This window comes from Geotrypetes seraphini, chromosome 10 (genome assembly GCF_902459505.1).
Source record: "Geotrypetes seraphini chromosome 10, aGeoSer1.1, whole genome shotgun sequence".
Taxonomy (NCBI): Eukaryota; Metazoa; Chordata; class Amphibia; order Gymnophiona; family Dermophiidae; genus Geotrypetes; species Geotrypetes seraphini.
The window spans coordinates 103,254,694-103,271,271 of NC_047093.1; the positions used below are offsets into that span (position 1 = coordinate 103,254,694).

A 16,578-nucleotide genomic window follows, 5' to 3' on the forward strand; every position below is an offset into this window, starting at 1 on the left:
ACATTAAATGTTATCTGCCATTTTGACACCCAGTCTTCCAGTCTCACAAGTCCTCTTGCAATTTTTCACAATCATCTTGCGATTTAACAACTCTGAACAACTTTGTGTCATCAGCATAGTGTCTAGATTGTGGCACAACTTAGCGTGTCAAGCTCAGGCGACGAAAGATTCCACTGTGTCTGCTTTCAATCCTCAGGATGTAGCCTTAAAACATTTTGTGCATAAAATCTAATCTGCAGCCTTAGGCATCCTTCAATACCACGCCACCTTCACTGTAAAAGAGAGGTATGTTTGGTAACCTGTGACACTAGTGAATCTACCCTTGGGGGAACAAAAAAACGGTTAAATGCAGCATCCATTGGATAGACCTTTGACATAGCTTTGGCCACATGAAGGGACCCCTGTGGTACCTCCCAATTATCTGTAAGCATTTTTGTAATGTCTTGATATGAGAGAAAACAAGAGGTCTGTGTCTTGGTGCTGCTCATAAGTGAGCACTGCATAGCAGAGGACTGAAGCCTCCAGCTTCAATTCTTGGAGGGATTCCATGATTATCCCCATAAGTACTGAAGGTTTAAACAGCCCACACACAGATGAGTCCTTGCCAAGATCAGGGGCCTCCACCAGAACCAGATCCGGACCCCCCCCCCCCCCCCCCGAGATAAAGTCATATCTCTTACTATAGATGAACTTGACTGGGAGAAAAGGCATAGAAATAGTTATTTACACCCCCCATTGTCCTCCGATAGAACTTCCCTGACTTGTGCATGGCACTGCTGCTGGGGAACTGCACTCTTGGGGGGAGGAAACCCTTCGCGCCAGCAGGGCCACAATCCCCGAGAGTTCCATGCAGCCCTGGTTAATCATGTAAGTATGTTTCATGTTTATTAAAAGTTTGTTATACCGCCAAATCAGGCTTCAAGGCGTTATACATCTAATAATTAAATTTAAAATAAAAAAGAGGTCTAACATAAGTCACAATATAACAATAAAAGACTTTAAAACTGAACCGTATGTGGTGGAGGCGCAAATAGAACCCTTAGAGATGTCTCACCACAACATGATCTGGATAGACATGTAGGTGGGTGGTGGTGTGGGCAGGGGGTGAACTGGCAATTTCCTGCTTATTTGCACCGGGATCCCCAATTCTACAAGTTCATTATGACCAAATGGAAGGAATACTTACACTTTAATTCATCACATCTTAAAAGATCCCGATATCTTTTGGGAAGTGGCAAAAGCCATTCTTCACGGTGAAATTATAACCTATGTCGCTACTTGAGCGAAGCGCCTCTCACAAGGAATAATACGCCTTGAACAGCAATGTTCTCAATTAAAAGCCACCTTCCTACAACATTCTATGCCTTCTAATCAAGAAGCATATTTGGCGCAGACTGCCCTCAATGCCTTGATCCATGACCGGGCGAAAAAATTCTTGTTTTATCTAAAATATCATTATCACAAATATGGTAACAAGGCAGGAAAATTGCTTGCTTCCATTACAAAATATTGGTAAGTGTCACGGTATATTTCGGCGTTGCGGGCCGACGGAGGCCGACACTTGACTAAACAAGCAGATATTTCTGCTTGTTTCTACAAATATTTAAAAACTTTTTATGCAGCACCTGATAATTGTACTGGTCCTGATGTCTCAGACTATTTGGAAGTTGCTGGTATGCCAAAGTTAACAGCAGCACAACTGGCTCTCTTGAATAGACCTTTACGGTTACTGGAAGTATTACAGGCCATAAAGTCTCAAAAGCCTTACACAGCACCAGGGCCGGATGGGTACTCTCCTGAGTTTTATAAAATCTTGTCCTTTTCTATTGGGGGTCCCCTCCTGGCCTATTATGAATCCATACAGAAAAAAGGCACATTGCCGCGCTATGCCAATGAAGCCTTAATATCTCTAATCCCAAAACCAGGTAAGCCAAAAACAGAATTGGAGTCCTATCGACCAATATCACTCCTCAATGTAGATATCAAATTTTTTGCCCGTATATTAGCAGATCGTTTGGCTCTCATACTACCCACTCTAGCGACTCCGGAACAAGCGGGATTTGTGAAAACGCGTCACTCAGTTATTAATGTTCACAGGATACTTATGGCTTATTTCCGGGCACAGAGCAGCGGTCATCCTGGTCTCCTGCTAGGTTTAGATGCGGCTAAAGCCTTTGAAAAGGTTAATTGACATTATTTGTTTCCTTTGCTGCGCTATTTGGGGTTCACTGGGTGGTATTATAACTCCTTGCTGGCTCTATACCGGGATTCTAGGCCTCGGTATTAATTATTGGCGTACACACGGATAAATTCCCCGTTGGTAGGGGCACGAGACAAGACTGTCCATTATCGCCTTTATTGTTCATACTATACCTAGATCCCCTTCTTCACACCTTACAACGGGATGATGAGCTTGAGGGCTTGCCGGAAGGTAATTCCCAACTTCATGTGTTGGCTTTTGCTGACGATCTTTTGCTTACCCTGGGGAACCCTCAGCATTCTTAATCTCAGGCCTTGGAACTTCTGGACGAGTTTCAGATTTATTCTGGGCTGACTTTAAATATGCAGAAGTCCCTGGTGCTTCCTATAGACCCTTTAATTCAAGCTGGGTGGGTGGGGACATTCCCATTACAGTGGGCAGATCAGTATTTGGTATATTTAGGGGTTAAAATTCCACAGGACATGACAAAATTGTATAAGTTGAATGTGCTTCCTTATTGGATAAGACAGTGGCTAAATTGCGGGCCTGGCAGGATTATCCGCTTTCCTTATTGGGCCGCATAGCCCTATATAATATGATGGTGGTTCCTCAATGGCTTTATTTACTACAAATGCTTCCTCTGATGTTGACCAACCGCCATAATGCTTTCTTGTGGTGGAGCAGGCGCAGCCGTATACCTATGTCCATTTTGATGTTACCTAAAGACCACGGAGAATTGGGTTTGTTGATTTAATATGGCTTTATAACTCAGACACAATGATTGGTATTGTAATACAGCTCATTTTTCAGTCCCAGAGGTAGAATTAATTGTTTATAGCCCTTACCATTTCAGTTATTTGTTGCATGCTAAGAAACTACCGGACTCACCCCATATCTAGAACGATTTATTCTTATCAGCTATGCGCCTGACTTGGAAAAGACTTTGCAAACTATTACATGTCTCCCCATATGCTATGCCTTGTTTACCTCTAGCAGGCAATGGTTATTTTGGTCCTAGCTTGCTCCAAGCGACTTTCACCACATGGGCGGATCATGGACTGCATTATGTGTCACAGGTGGTGTCATCTGAGGGAACGCCACTTGGATTTGACCAGTTACATTACATTACTGGCTTATATTCCGCCTGTACCTTTCAGTTCTAAGCGGATTACATCAGAACGATAACTGGACATTTCCAGGAAGAGAAATACAAATTACAATTAAGGCGTAAGGTCTAAAGCAATTTTGATGAGTGGGTTCTAAGAGGGGGAGAGAGGGGGAAAGGAAGGGATTAGGACATTTGGGTGAATTTCTTGAATAGTAGGGTCTTGATTTCTTTGCGGAAAGCCTTGAGGTCAGTTGATGCTGTCAGTAGGTTGGTGATGGAGGGGTCCAATTTAGCTGCATGTGTTGCAAGTAAGTTGTCATACATCTTTTTGCGTTTAGTTCCTTTAAAAGGGGGGAAGGAGAAAGGGGATTGGGTTCTCCTCTGTCTGGTTGAGAGGTTCCTGTTTAGAAGGTTGTTTAGGTGGGTGGGTGCCGTTCCGTTTAAGGTTTTGAATAACATACAGTATAGTTTGAATTGGATGCGGGCTTGTATTGGAAGCCAGTGTGAGTCTAGGAAGGCGTTGGTGATGTGGTCAAATTTTCCAAGGGAATAGATCATTCTGAGGGCAGTGTTCTGCACAGTCTGTAGTTGTTTTATTAGGTAGGTAGGACAAGAAAGGTAGAGGATATTGCAGTAATCCAATAGACTTAGGACTAGGTATTGAACTATGAGTCTGAATTGTTCTTTTTCAAAGAATTTTCTGATTTTGCGAAGGTTGCGCATGGTGAAGAAAGCTTTTTGTGTGATTTTGTTGATTTGCACCTGAAGAGTGCAACCTCTGTCTACTGTTACTCCAAGGAGTTTGAGAGTGGGTTGTAGGGGATATTTGGTGGTTTTTATTTCTAGCTCTGTTATAGAAGGGGTTTTGTCCTTTTCAAGCAGTAGAAATTTAGTTTTATCTGGGTTGAGCTTCAGTTTATGTTCTGTCATCCATTTTTCCACTGCTTCTAGAGTTTTTTCCAGGATGCCTGATTTGGTGGGGTCTTGTGTGTCAAAGGGGAGGAGTATGGTGATATCGTCTGCATAGCTGAATGAAGTTACTTTGAGTTTGTCTAACAGGGTACCGAGGGAGGAAATGTAAAGATTGAAGAGCATGGGTGACAGTGGGGAACCTTGGGGTACTCCGCAGGGGTTGGTCCAAGGCTCCGATATAAGATCGTTTGTTTTTACTCTGTATGTTCTTATTTTAAGGAATCCTTGAAACCAATTGTATACTTCACCTGAGATCCCTATTGCTTCTAATATCTGAAGAAGTATGGTGTGGTCGACCAGGTCGAATGTGGCAGAGAGGTCGAGTTGAATTATCAGCATCCTTTTTCCTTTGCTAAGGTGCTGTCTGGCTATATCTAGAAGGGAAGCTAGCAGTGTCTCGGTGCTGTGGTTAGATCTGAACCCTGATTGAGTTGGGTGGAGTAGGTTGTGGTCTTCAAGGTAGTTGGTGAGGTATTTGGCAACCAGACCTTCTATTAGTTTAACATATAATGGAATTGAGGCGATGGGTCTGTAGTTGGAGGAGGTGTCTATTGGTCCTTTGGAATCTTTCAGTATTGGGGTGATTATGATTTCCCCTAGGTCTTGTGGGAATTGGCCTTCCGTGATAGTTGTTTGGATCCATTGCAAGAGGCAAGCTCTAAATTTGGGGGATGCGTTTGTCAGTAGATATGACGGGCAGTTGTTCAGGTCGCATGACGCTCGACTGTATTTTCTGTAGAGTCGGTTCATGTCCAGCCATTGCACCTTTGTAAAGTTGGACCAGTGCCTGTCAGCTGCAGTGGCTTCATCTGTTGTAGGGTTTATTATGATCTCGTCTAGGAGGGATGGTGAGTTGTTGAAGGAGGCTCTAATATTGGCGATCTTATTCTTGAAATGGTCCCCTAGTTGGGTGGCCGTTGGAGGGTGGATTCCTTGAGTGGTTAGGAATGGTTGAGTGTCGGTGAGGTTCTTCACAAGTTGGAAGAGTTTCTTTGTGTCTAAGGATTCTGTGCCTATTAGTTTGGAGTAATAAGCTCTTCGTTTTTCCTTAAGTTTGATCTTGTATTGTTTTATTAGGTTTCTCCAAGCTACTTTGGTTGGTTCTTGGTTCTTTTTTTGCCATGCTCTTTCGAGTTGTCTGCAGTGTCTCTTTAGTTGAAGAAGTTCTGTGTCGAACCATTTGTCTGAAGATCTGCAGAGTTTGTGTTTTGTCTTTTCTGGGGCTAGACCATTCAGGGTTGTTTCGCTCAGAGAGCGCCACTGGTGAATGAATACATCGTGGTCTATGGAGACGATTGATGGGTCTACTGTGGTCCAGAATGTAGAAGGGTCGATTTTTGGTCGGGTTTTGAAGGAGGTTTTGTGGGTTTCGTGCTTGTTTGTGCTTTGAGTCCAGTTGATGTTGAAGGTGAATTTGAAGTGGTCAGACCAGAAGGAAGGATGCCAGGCCCCATTGGAGATATGAATGTTCAGTGCGTGGGGGTGTTGTGACATGTAGGCTGCAATATCAAGTTGGTGGCCTTTTTCATGTGTGGGTTGAGGATGTAGAATTTGGTAAGAGAGTGCGTTGAGGTATGAAATTATGCCAGAAGCTTGTTTGGAGGAGGTGTCTTCTAGGTGGAGATTTATATCTCCAAGGAGCAGGTTGTGTGTTGAGGTTAATGAGTTCTGGAAGATGAAATCTTCAAGATCGTGTTTTGTGGTGTTCCATTTTCCTGGAGCTATGTAGCAGAGGATGCAGGTAAGGGTGTCTTTGAGTGAGTTACTGGAAAGTTGGACGGCTAGCAGGTCTGATTGTGGGGAGGAGTGTTTGTCTAGGACAGTGATGGTAAGGTTGTTTTTTACTAGGATGGCCAAACCGCCCCCTCGCTTTTTTTCTCGGCAGACTAATTCAAGTTTGTATCCCTTGGGGCAAAATTCTGTAATGCTTGGGTCCGAGTAGGAGGATAGCCAGGTTTCGGATAGGAAAAGGCAGCCTAGTTGTTCATTAACTATCCAGGGATATATCGGGATACCAGTTGCTGATTGGTATGCATATAGATGGTTACATCATTACATGACAGCTTTAACGCCTGCTGTGTTGAATGAAGAGATACAGGAAAAGATGTCGGAGGCATTATGTCTCACAGCTCAGGTTCCCATTCCGCTGAGATTTCACCATAAGTACTTACAGGAGATTGCGGGAGACATGGATTAAGTGGAACTTGCTCATCAGTGGACTAATGATTTACATGTTCCTATCACTGATTAAACAGGATATACGACTTGGGATTAAACATATTTTTCAAGCGACAGAGAAGGAAAGGAACTATAAATTCTTGCTGAGAGCTTATTGTGCACCTAATTGAGTTTACAAGATGCAACTTTGTGCCACTAACCAATGCAGTAAATGTCTTCAAGCTCATGCTAATCTTGGACACAACTAGTGTCCCTATATTTCTCAGTTTTGGACACAACTAGTGGCTTATGTGGCGCACCTATGGGATTGTAAGTGGCATTTGCATCCCAGTTTTCTCTTCATTATGACCGCTCGCCTACATCCCATTAGACTGGGCTGTAAGGCGTTTCTTCGAAAGGCCATTCTGTTTGGAAGAAAGAGTATTTTGGCCTGTTGGCTATCTCCGCACCCACCTACCATGTCTCAATGGAGAGCTCACATGATACAACAAGTATTATTGGAATGCCGAGATATCCCTGACTTAGACTCACATGCTGGTCACCTTTTTGCTCAATGCTGGACTCCTTTTAGTGCTACATTGACATCCTATATTAGAGGATGAATTTGGTACTGATTTGATTGGATACTTTATTTTTCCCTGTACTGCTTCATAGAGTTTTGTTTTGTAAAGCCCACAGTTGCTGCTGTTCCCGGGGGGGAGGGGGGGAGAATGGGTGGGTTGGGGATGGTTGCGTTTTTGGAGTTCTTTGTCATGATGTTGTACACTTTGTGATCTTAATCTCTATAAACCAATAAAAAATGATTTAAATATAAAAAATAAAAAAACAAACAGTATTTTGTATATATTAATACAGAGACAAACAACAAGGAAGAAAACAAACAGAAAATGATAGGGAAAGGGGGAGAACTACACTGTATCAAAAAACAGAATGGAGAAGGGAAGATACAAGAGGGAGAGGAAAACGGAAAGTTACAAGCTGAGAAAATTAAACGTAAAAACGTCCTTAAGAGGACAGTTATGGCCCAAAGGCATCTTGAAACAAAAAGGTTTTTAGTTTTGACTTGAAGTAATTTAGGGTTGTTTTGGGGCAGAGTTCCAAAGTGAAGGAGTGGAAACCAAAAAGTTATTATTGTGCATGTTGTTGATGTGTCTTAAGGATGGTATGGTAAGCAAGTTTTGTGAAACTGAACGGAGAGTTCTTTGAGGGGCATATGGTATTAGTAATTTATTGATTAATTCAGGTTGACAAGAAGTTTGAGTTTTGAAAGTTAATAGGATTTTATATGTTATTCGGTGCTCCACAGGTAGCCAGTGGGCTTTGATCAACAGTGGGGTAATGTGGTCAAACTTTCTTGCATGGGATATAATTTTGACAGAAGTGTTTTGCACTATCTGTAGGCGTCTTATTTCTTTAAGGATTATACCCTTATAAAGTGCATTACGATAATCAAGGCGAGAGATCACGAATGAATGGATTAAGATATTTAAAGCTGAAGAGTCCAATAGTTTTGAAAGTGAGCTTATCATAGTCAGTGAAAACATTTCTGCACAACTGAGCTAATTTGTTTATGATAAGTTAATCTTTCGTCAAGGATAACCTCCAGTAGTTTAATATTCCGTATGATTTTTATAGGGATGGAATCTAGTTGAATAGGACTAGATAATGAAAGTCCGTCTTTGATAGGGAAAATCATGGTTTTGTTTTATGATAGTTACCGTATTTGCCGGCGTATAAGACGACTTTTTAGTACCTTAAAATCCTCCCCAAAGTCGGGGGTCGTCTTATACGCCGGGTACAGTTTACATGCCCTTACTTGCGGGGCTGGATGTACTCAGTCGCGCGGCTCTTCTTCTCCCTACCTTCTCTGCTTGCAGCACAGAGCCGAACGGAAGTCTTCCCGACGTCAGCGCTGACGTCGGAGGGGAGGGAGGGCTTAAACAAAGCTTAAACAAAGCCCTCCCTCCCTCCGACGTCAGCGCTGACGTCGGGAAGACTTCCGTTCGGCTCTGTGCTGCAGGCATGGCAGGTAAGGAGAAGGAGAGTAGCCTCGCGGTACCAAGAGAGAGGGGCGGCCGCCCCGCCCCGCCCCGGTTGCAGCACAGCCGGCCAGGTCCCCTTACTTTTGTGGCACTTCCCCGACCGACCGATAACAGCCCGGGTCCGACAATCCTCCCTGCCCTGTAGCCGCGAATCTAAATTACCTTCTTACAGCAGCTGTAAGAAGGTAATTTAGATTCGCGGTTAAGGGCAGGGAAGTTTGTCGGACCCGGGCTGTTGTCGGTCGGTCGGGGAAGTGCCACAAAAGTAAGGGGACCTGGCTGGCTGTGCTGCACCCGGGGCGGTAGAGAAGGAGGGGGGGGGAGAAGGACGCTGAAATGCCATGGTGAAGACAGGAGGGGGGGGAAGGACTCTGAAAGCACTTGAAGACAGAGGAGGGAGAAGAACGCTGAAAGCACATGGGGGAATACAAAGGGGTGGAGAAGGAAGAAGGGGTCGTCTTATACGGCGAGTATAACACAAAACTCTATTTTTTAACTAAAAGTTGGGGGGTCATCTTATACGCCCAGTCGTCCTATACGCCGGCAAATACGGTATGTCTTCAGGATTCCCTAAGTCGATAGGCTGAATTAATTGTATGTCGTCAGAATAAGCGAACATGTTGAAGCCGATTGACTGCCCTTGGGTTAGTAAGGGTACCAGGAAGATGTTAAATAATAAAGGTGATAGAACTGAACCTTGAAGGATACTGTACTTGCTAGGGGAAGTATTAGAGGTAGAGGCATTAAAGATAACTTTTGAAGAACAGTCTGTGAAGTATGAAGTGAACCAGTCCATAACTTGATCTAATAGAAGATTATGATTGATAGTGTGAAGGCGGCGGATAAGTTCAATGAAATTAGCAGAACAGCTCTGTTGAATGGTGTTTTCTAAACCCTGTTTGATTTGGGTGAAGTACTTGGGTTTTCTCAACAAAGTCTGAAACTTTGTCAAAGATTAGCTTCTCGGTCATTTTTGCAAGAAAAGGAATATTGGTGTTCGGGCGGTAATTAGATACTTCATGAGAGCTTACTTTGGGATCTGTCTGTACAGGCTGTCCAAATGGGTGCATTGCCAAGCAGTCTGCCCCTTGGAAGCAGACTCTTAACCTGAGTCTGTGCTCTCCTGCTCTCCTATAAAGAGACCTTTAATATTCGCTGAATGTCCAGCCTTCTTACTATGTAAACCGCCTAGAAGTCGTCTGACTGTGGCGGTATAGAAAAATAAAGTTATTATTATTATTATTATTAGAATCCTCTGCAGCACCGAAAAGCCTCACAAATGGTTAAAGACTGAGTTTAAAGTGAAAATAAACATGAGCAGAAAAGACAAGCTCCTACTGTCTTGTCTATAGGAGGGCAACTGGGGAGTAGGCCAGCCCAGAGTAGGGTTACCAGATTTCCTCTTTAAAAAAAGAGGACATATTGCCCCACCCAGTTCCCTCCTCTTTCATTTCCCTGGCCTGACATCTCTCTCTTCTTCCCCTCCCCTCATCCCCATCCAGTAGTCTTAACATCCCTCTCCTTCCCTTCCTCCTGTGGTCTGCCATCTCTATCTTCCCCTTCCCTTTCTTCCCTTGGAGGTCTGGCATCTTTCCTTCCCTTTCCTCCCCATCCCCGTGGTCCGGCGTCTCTTGCCCTCCCCATCCCCATCCCAGGATCCAGTGCTTGCTCACTGTTCTCACAGCGGTGCTGCTCTAACTCTTTGGCCATAGGCAGTATGAGTGAAGTAAACACCCTGCCTCTGCCAACCCGGAAACTTTCTCTCTGCTATTGCTTCCCACCTATGCGGGGGCAGGAAGCAGTAGCAGAGGAAAAGCTTCCAGGTTGCCAAAGGCAGCGTGTTTACGTTACTCATGCTGCCTACAGTCGAAGAGTTAAAGCAACAGCACTGCGAGAATGGTGAGCAAACACCAGATCTCACAGGGGTGGGGGGAAGCAAGGGACTCCAGATTTGAGTGGTGGCCTTGCAGTAAAGATGGTGAGGGAAGGGGCAGAGGACTCCAGTTATGTGTGCGTGCCTTGCAATGACATGACTGCTGTAGGGTTTCCAGATGCCCGATTTCTCCAGACAAAACTAGCAAAATAGAAAAGCCTCCCAGATTTACTAGACAGTCTGCAAAAAGAGGACATATCCAGGGAAACCTGGACATCTGGTAACCCTAGCACAGAGATAAGGAAGGAAAAGCAAAAAGAATACAAATGAAGCTCACTACAAGAGTTCTTGCAAGAAGAGGTTGACTACCCACAGGTTCAGTAATAGAGTGTCTGTCATACTAGAATTATTTATGTGTACATGAATCCCAACCACAGGGTAGAAAAGAAAGGAACACACTGCACTTTTTACCTCCAGCATCCGGAGGTGAGCTAGTGTCGAAGGTAACTCATGCAGCTGGTTCTCACTGATATTAAGGGCCCGCAAACTTCGTAGCCCTTCCATTGTATTGGGCAATCTCTTCAATTTATTGCCTGCATACAAAAAAAAAATCAATGGTTAGCATGAAATAAAACTCAAGGTTAGTGTGAAAGGAAGCACAAATATACTTTAGACGAAGTAACTGTGAGATCTGATGCAGGCATTTAAACTTTCTACCAGCATCAATGATAGAAGCACTTCAAGGTTATTATCATTGATCTTGTTTATGTTTAGTGAAAACTTGCTATACTGCCTTGACAAGCAGGTCCCCACAAAAGTGGGTGGAGAAAAGGGTGCGTTCTATGGAGCGAATACTCAACACCCCCCCTCCTGCCTGTTACCTTATTTGGACCACTGCCCGCCCTCGCCCGCCACTGCTGCTGGTTGCTCGCTGCCGCCGTAAGTAGAAGAAGGGAAAGGCGGGTGCAGCAATTGCACGTTGCTGGCCCAGAAGCCTTACCCCGGACTTCAATTCTGATGTCGGAGAGAAGGTCTGGGCCAGGCTGGCCCGGACCGATGTCAAAATTGACATCAGGGGGTAAGGCTTCTGGGCCGGGGGCATGCGATCACTGCACCTGTCTGGCTCTTCCCAGCAAGTCGTTCCATTTGGAGGGAGTGAAGCGCCGCCGGCTCCCCGCTCGTCCCTCACTCTCGGGCCGCAGTGAGGCCATGGCTTGCAGTGCCGTGCTGATGAGTTTGACCCACTGCTGAGCCAGGAGTCGTCGTCCCCCTGATGCTTCGTCAACATGTCCTCACAGCGGCAGTAGTGGGAGGTAATTAAATCCAGCGGGCAGGTGGGCAGGCTTGGAGGGGCGGAATAGGACAAAGGCTGGAAGGCAGTGAGGACAACATAGGAAGGAGGGAGGAAGGGACAATTGTTGGGCCTGAGGAAAGAAAGAAAGAAATCACCAGACAACAGGGGAGGAAGAAGACAAAGGCTGGAAGGCAGTGAGGGAAACATAGGAAGGAGGGAGGAAGGGACAATTGTTGGGCCTGAGGAAGGAAAGAAAGAGAGAAAGAAAGAAATCACCAGATAATGGGGGGAGGAAGAGGACAAAGGCTGGAAGGCATTGAGGGGTACATAGGAAGGAGGGAGGGAGGAAGAGACAATTGTTGGGCCTGAGGAAGGAAAGAAAGAAATCACCAGAGAACAAAGGTAGGAAAAATTTTATTTTCAATTTAGTCATCAAAATGTGTCAGTTTTGAAAATTTATATCTACTGTCTATATTTTGCACTATATTTGTCAATTTTTCTATAGTTGTTACTGAGGTGACATTGCATATTTTAAAAAGTCATTTGCCTTGACATCTGTGCCCTGACCCTGCCTGCCCTGTCCCAGCCTACCACTAGACCACCAGAGAGGGGACAGAGTAAAGAGCCTGGCAGGGAGAGGGGACAGGGTACAGAGCTTGGCAAGGAGTGTGGGGTTAGGTGTAGAGCCTGGCAGGAAAAATTTGGTTCAGAATGTTTTTTTTCTTGTTTTCCTCCTCTAAATCTAGGGTGCGTCTTATAGTCAGGTGCGTCTTATGGAGCGAAAAATACAGTATGCAACACTGGAAGAGTTAACTCACTAAAGAAGTCATATTCACAAATGGGTCAGATTTTAAGTATACTGTATACCTAACAAATATACAAAAAAAAAAATAATTGGCATACACTGCAAATCTCTCTCGTACATATTCATTAGAATTACCCTCAAAATCTGATCTAACTTCAGCCGTTGAGGATTGGGAATGAGCACCCTGCCCTAAAGACTCTGTCATGGAAATTTAATTCAATTTATAATCTGCTTTAAAAAACATTTAAATCAATTAAAGTGATGCCAAGGCTAAAATCCCTATTTCCCTTCCTCAACCCCTCTCCTCTTTCTACCTTTTCTCTGTAAGTCACCTTGGGCCTGCATAAGTATGCGCGACACACAAATAGAAGATTATATTATATTAGATAAAACAGAAACAATGCACAGATATAGCAGTTACTTACCGTAACAGGTGTTATTCAGGGACAGCAGGCAGATATTCTCACATGTGGGTGACGTCAGCCATGGAGCCCCAGTACGGACAGCTTCTAAAGCGCTCTTACACTTTAAGAACTTTAGAAAGTTTGCAACTGACCTCACCACACATGTGTAAATGCCTACCTGCCCAACATAGACGTGCGCTCTTCAGTTCAGATAGCCAGCCAATAAGTCAATCAGGAGAGGTGGGTGGGTTATGAGAAGATCTGCCTGCTGTTCCTGGATAATACCTGTTACAATAAGCAACTGCGTTTTATCACAGGACAAGCAGGCAGCATATTCTCACATATGGGTGACCTCCAAGCTAACCAGAAAATGGGACCGTGGGAGAGTTGGCTATGAGGAAAATAAATTTTGCAATACTGCTTGGCCATAATGTCCATCCCGTCTGGAATAGGACTACAGACAGTAATGAGAAGTGAAAGTGTGAACCGAGAACCAAGTTACAGATTTGCATATTTCATCTATAGGAGTAGAACGTAGGAAAGCTACTGAAGATGCAATGGATCGAACTTTGTGGGCTGTGACAGTTGCAGCCCAACCTGAGCATAACAAAACGAGATACAAGCAGCCAACCAGCTAGAAATTGTCCTCTTGGAAACAGGATGTCCCAACTTATTTGGATCAAAGGAAACAAAAAGTTGTGGAGAAGATCTATGTGATTTAGTCCTTTGTAAATAGTAGATCAATGCTCATTTGCAGTCCTGAGTATGAAGAGCTGTTTCTCCAGGATGAGAATGAAGCATGGGAAAAAATAATGGAAGAACAATGGCTTGATAACAACTTTGGATAAGAACTTTGGATGGGTGCGGAGTACAACCTTATCATGATGGAATACAGTAAATGGTGGATCCGCTATCAAGGCTTGAAGTTTGCTGACTCTGTGAGTAGACGTTAGAGAGATAAGGAAACTACTACAGTTCAATTGATCTTTGGATTGAAAAAATGGGAGCATATTACACCATATTATTTGAAACTTCACTGACTGCCGATTGAGGCCAGAGTTTTAAGTTTGCTTGTATCTGTTAGAAATCAATTTTTGGCTTGTCGCCTGGATATCTTGTCTCCCATTTTTCTTTGAATCATCCAAATAAGGTTACACGCATTGTTTGTTTACATTTCCTTCTGTTAAATTATGTTGTTACAAAAGATTTCTTGAGAGAACTCTCTCTTTTCAAGCTGCCAAATTGAATGGTTGGTTCAGTAAAATTATGTTAGGATACTCTTCTTATCTTGATTTTAGAAAATTATTGAAGATCCAACTATTTGAAAAATTTGCATCCTAACTGGTCTTCTCATTTAAAAATTTTATGCTTCTGTTATGTAATGTATCACCTTTTAAATTGTATTTTTACTGTATGATCGGTTCTTATTTATTGTAAACTGCTCAGAAACATTCTTTTAAATTGTATTTTTCTTTTAAATCATATTCTTCACTGTAGGATTAGTTCTTATTTATTGTATATTGTTTAGAATTGTATTTTCCTTTTAAATTGTACTCTTCACTGTATGACTAGTGCTTATTTGTTGTAAACCACCTAGAACAATTTTTGGCTAGGCGGTATATAAAAAATAAAATTATTATTATTATTACTTTCAAAGTGAGGAATTTAAGATGAGCCGTAGACATTGGTTCAAATGGAGGCTTCATTAGCTTAGCAAGTACAATATTAAGATCTCAAACTACTGGAGGTGGTTTGAGAGGTGGTTTAAGATTAAATAGTCCTTTCATAAATTTGGAAACCACAGGATGTACAGAGAGAGGTTTTCCATGTAATGGTTGATGAAAAATAGCAATTGCACAGAGATGGACTCTAAAAGAGGTAGATTTTAGGTCAGAATGGGATAAATGGAAATGATAATCCAGAATCAAAGACAAGGAGGTAGATTGAGGCTCCTGATGATGAAGATTGCACCAAGCAGAAATCCGAGTCCATTTTTGAGTATAACATTGTCTTGTGGCTGGTTACCTGGAAGCATTCAAGATGTCCCTCATAGGCTGAGAAAACTGAAAGTCAGGTGAAGTCAGCCCGAGAGAAACCAAGCTGTCAGGTGTAAAAACTGCAGGTTGGAATGAAGAAGAGAACCTTGACCCTGTGTGAGAAGGAAAAATTGGGAGAAAAAATGGCTCCCTGCTGCTGAGTTGAAGGGAGAACCATGGTTGTCTGGGCCACTGAGGAGCTATCAGAATCATGATGGCAGATTCCTGTTTGAGCTTGACAAGCATTTTGAGAATAAGTGGAAATGGAGGGAACGCATAGAGGAACTTGTTTTGTCCAGTCCAGGAGAAAAGCAGGCGATGAGGAGAGTATAGTCTTGAACAGAACTGGGGCAGTTTGTTGTTGTGGGGAGATGCAAAAAGGTCTACCTGAGGGGTTTCCCACTGAGAATGCATTACCCACTCTGGAACGCATTACCCACTTATCTTCGGGCAGAGCAGAACTTAGATAAATTTAAAGGAGCTTTAAAAAGCTTCTTATTCATTGATGCCTTCGGCTAATTATGCTATTATTCTTTTCTTATTAAACCCCTTAGTCCTTTTGTTTTTTCCCATATATGTTTTCTTTTCTGTATTTATTGTAGTTCGTCCCCCTATCCTTTTGTTCTTATTACATTTATTTTGTGTCTTGCTCGTCTCAGTATATTTTGTCTGTTTAATATTGTTGTTTTTAATTCTGTTTTTATCTCTGTTCTTATCCCTATTTTATTGCTGTAATACGCTTAGTATTTCGATAAGTGTTTTATCAAATTTACAATAAACTTGGAAACTTGATGGAGAGCTGCTGAGTTCAGCGACTATTCGTGAGGTTGCAGGATGCAGCTTAGCTTGTCTGCCAGTGAATTTCTCTCTCCTTGAAAGAAAACAGCCTTCAGAAAAATGTTGTGAAGAACTGCCCAATCCCAAATCTTTTGAGCTTCCTGACAAAGGAGAAGAGACCCTGTTCCTCCCCGCTTGTTCATGTAGTACATCGCTACTTGATTGTCTGTATGAATGAGAACGACTTGATCTTGAAGAAGATGCTGAAAAGCCTTGAGAGCATTGAAATTCGCTCTGAGTTCCAACAGATTTATGTGATGATGACAATCTGTGGCGGACCAATGACTTGAGTACGGCGACCATCTAGTTAAGATTGGAAAAGAGTATCCACCACTGAAGAGATTGTCATAGAGAAGATGTTACTGTAATGTGCTGGGAAAGCAGATTGAGAGCCTGTGACCACTGTGAAGCCAGTGACTACTGAGGGATTCATAGGTGAAGTCTAGCAAAAGGAGTCACGTGAATGGTAAAGGCCATGTGACCTAAGAAAACCATCATGTGCCTCGCTGAGAGCGAAGGAAAAAAGGGACACTTGATGGCAAAGTTATATCATAGCATCTTGACATTGTTGAGGAAGGAATGCCCTGATTTGAACAGTATCTAGGAGGGCTCCAATGAACTGAATAGTTTGAGAAGGTTGCAATTGAGATTTAGGGAAGTTGATTTCAAATCCCAAATTTTGTAGGAACAATATAGTCTACTGTGTCGCTACAGTAACAACGTGAGATGAAGGATCTTTGATGAGCCAATCGTCTAGATAGGGAACGACTTCCAAACCGTGAGTTCGCAAAGCTGCTGCCACCACCACCACCAAGCACTTGGTGAAAAC

At 43.2% G+C, this 16,578-nt stretch overlaps 1 protein-coding gene across 3 annotated transcripts in view; it reads right to left on the reverse strand.

The window, feature by feature from the left end:
* LRSAM1 (leucine rich repeat and sterile alpha motif containing 1) overlaps window positions 1-16,578 on the reverse strand; it is a 542,506-nt gene that overhangs the window by 392,040 nt on the left and 133,888 nt on the right. For all 3 annotated transcript variants that reach the window (XM_033960298.1, XM_033960299.1, XM_033960297.1), the window contains one exon: window positions 10,845-10,966. In XM_033960298.1, coding sequence (XP_033816189.1) covers window positions 10,845-10,966 — 122 coding nt within the window. The remainder of the gene's footprint in view (window positions 1-10,844; window positions 10,967-16,578) is intronic.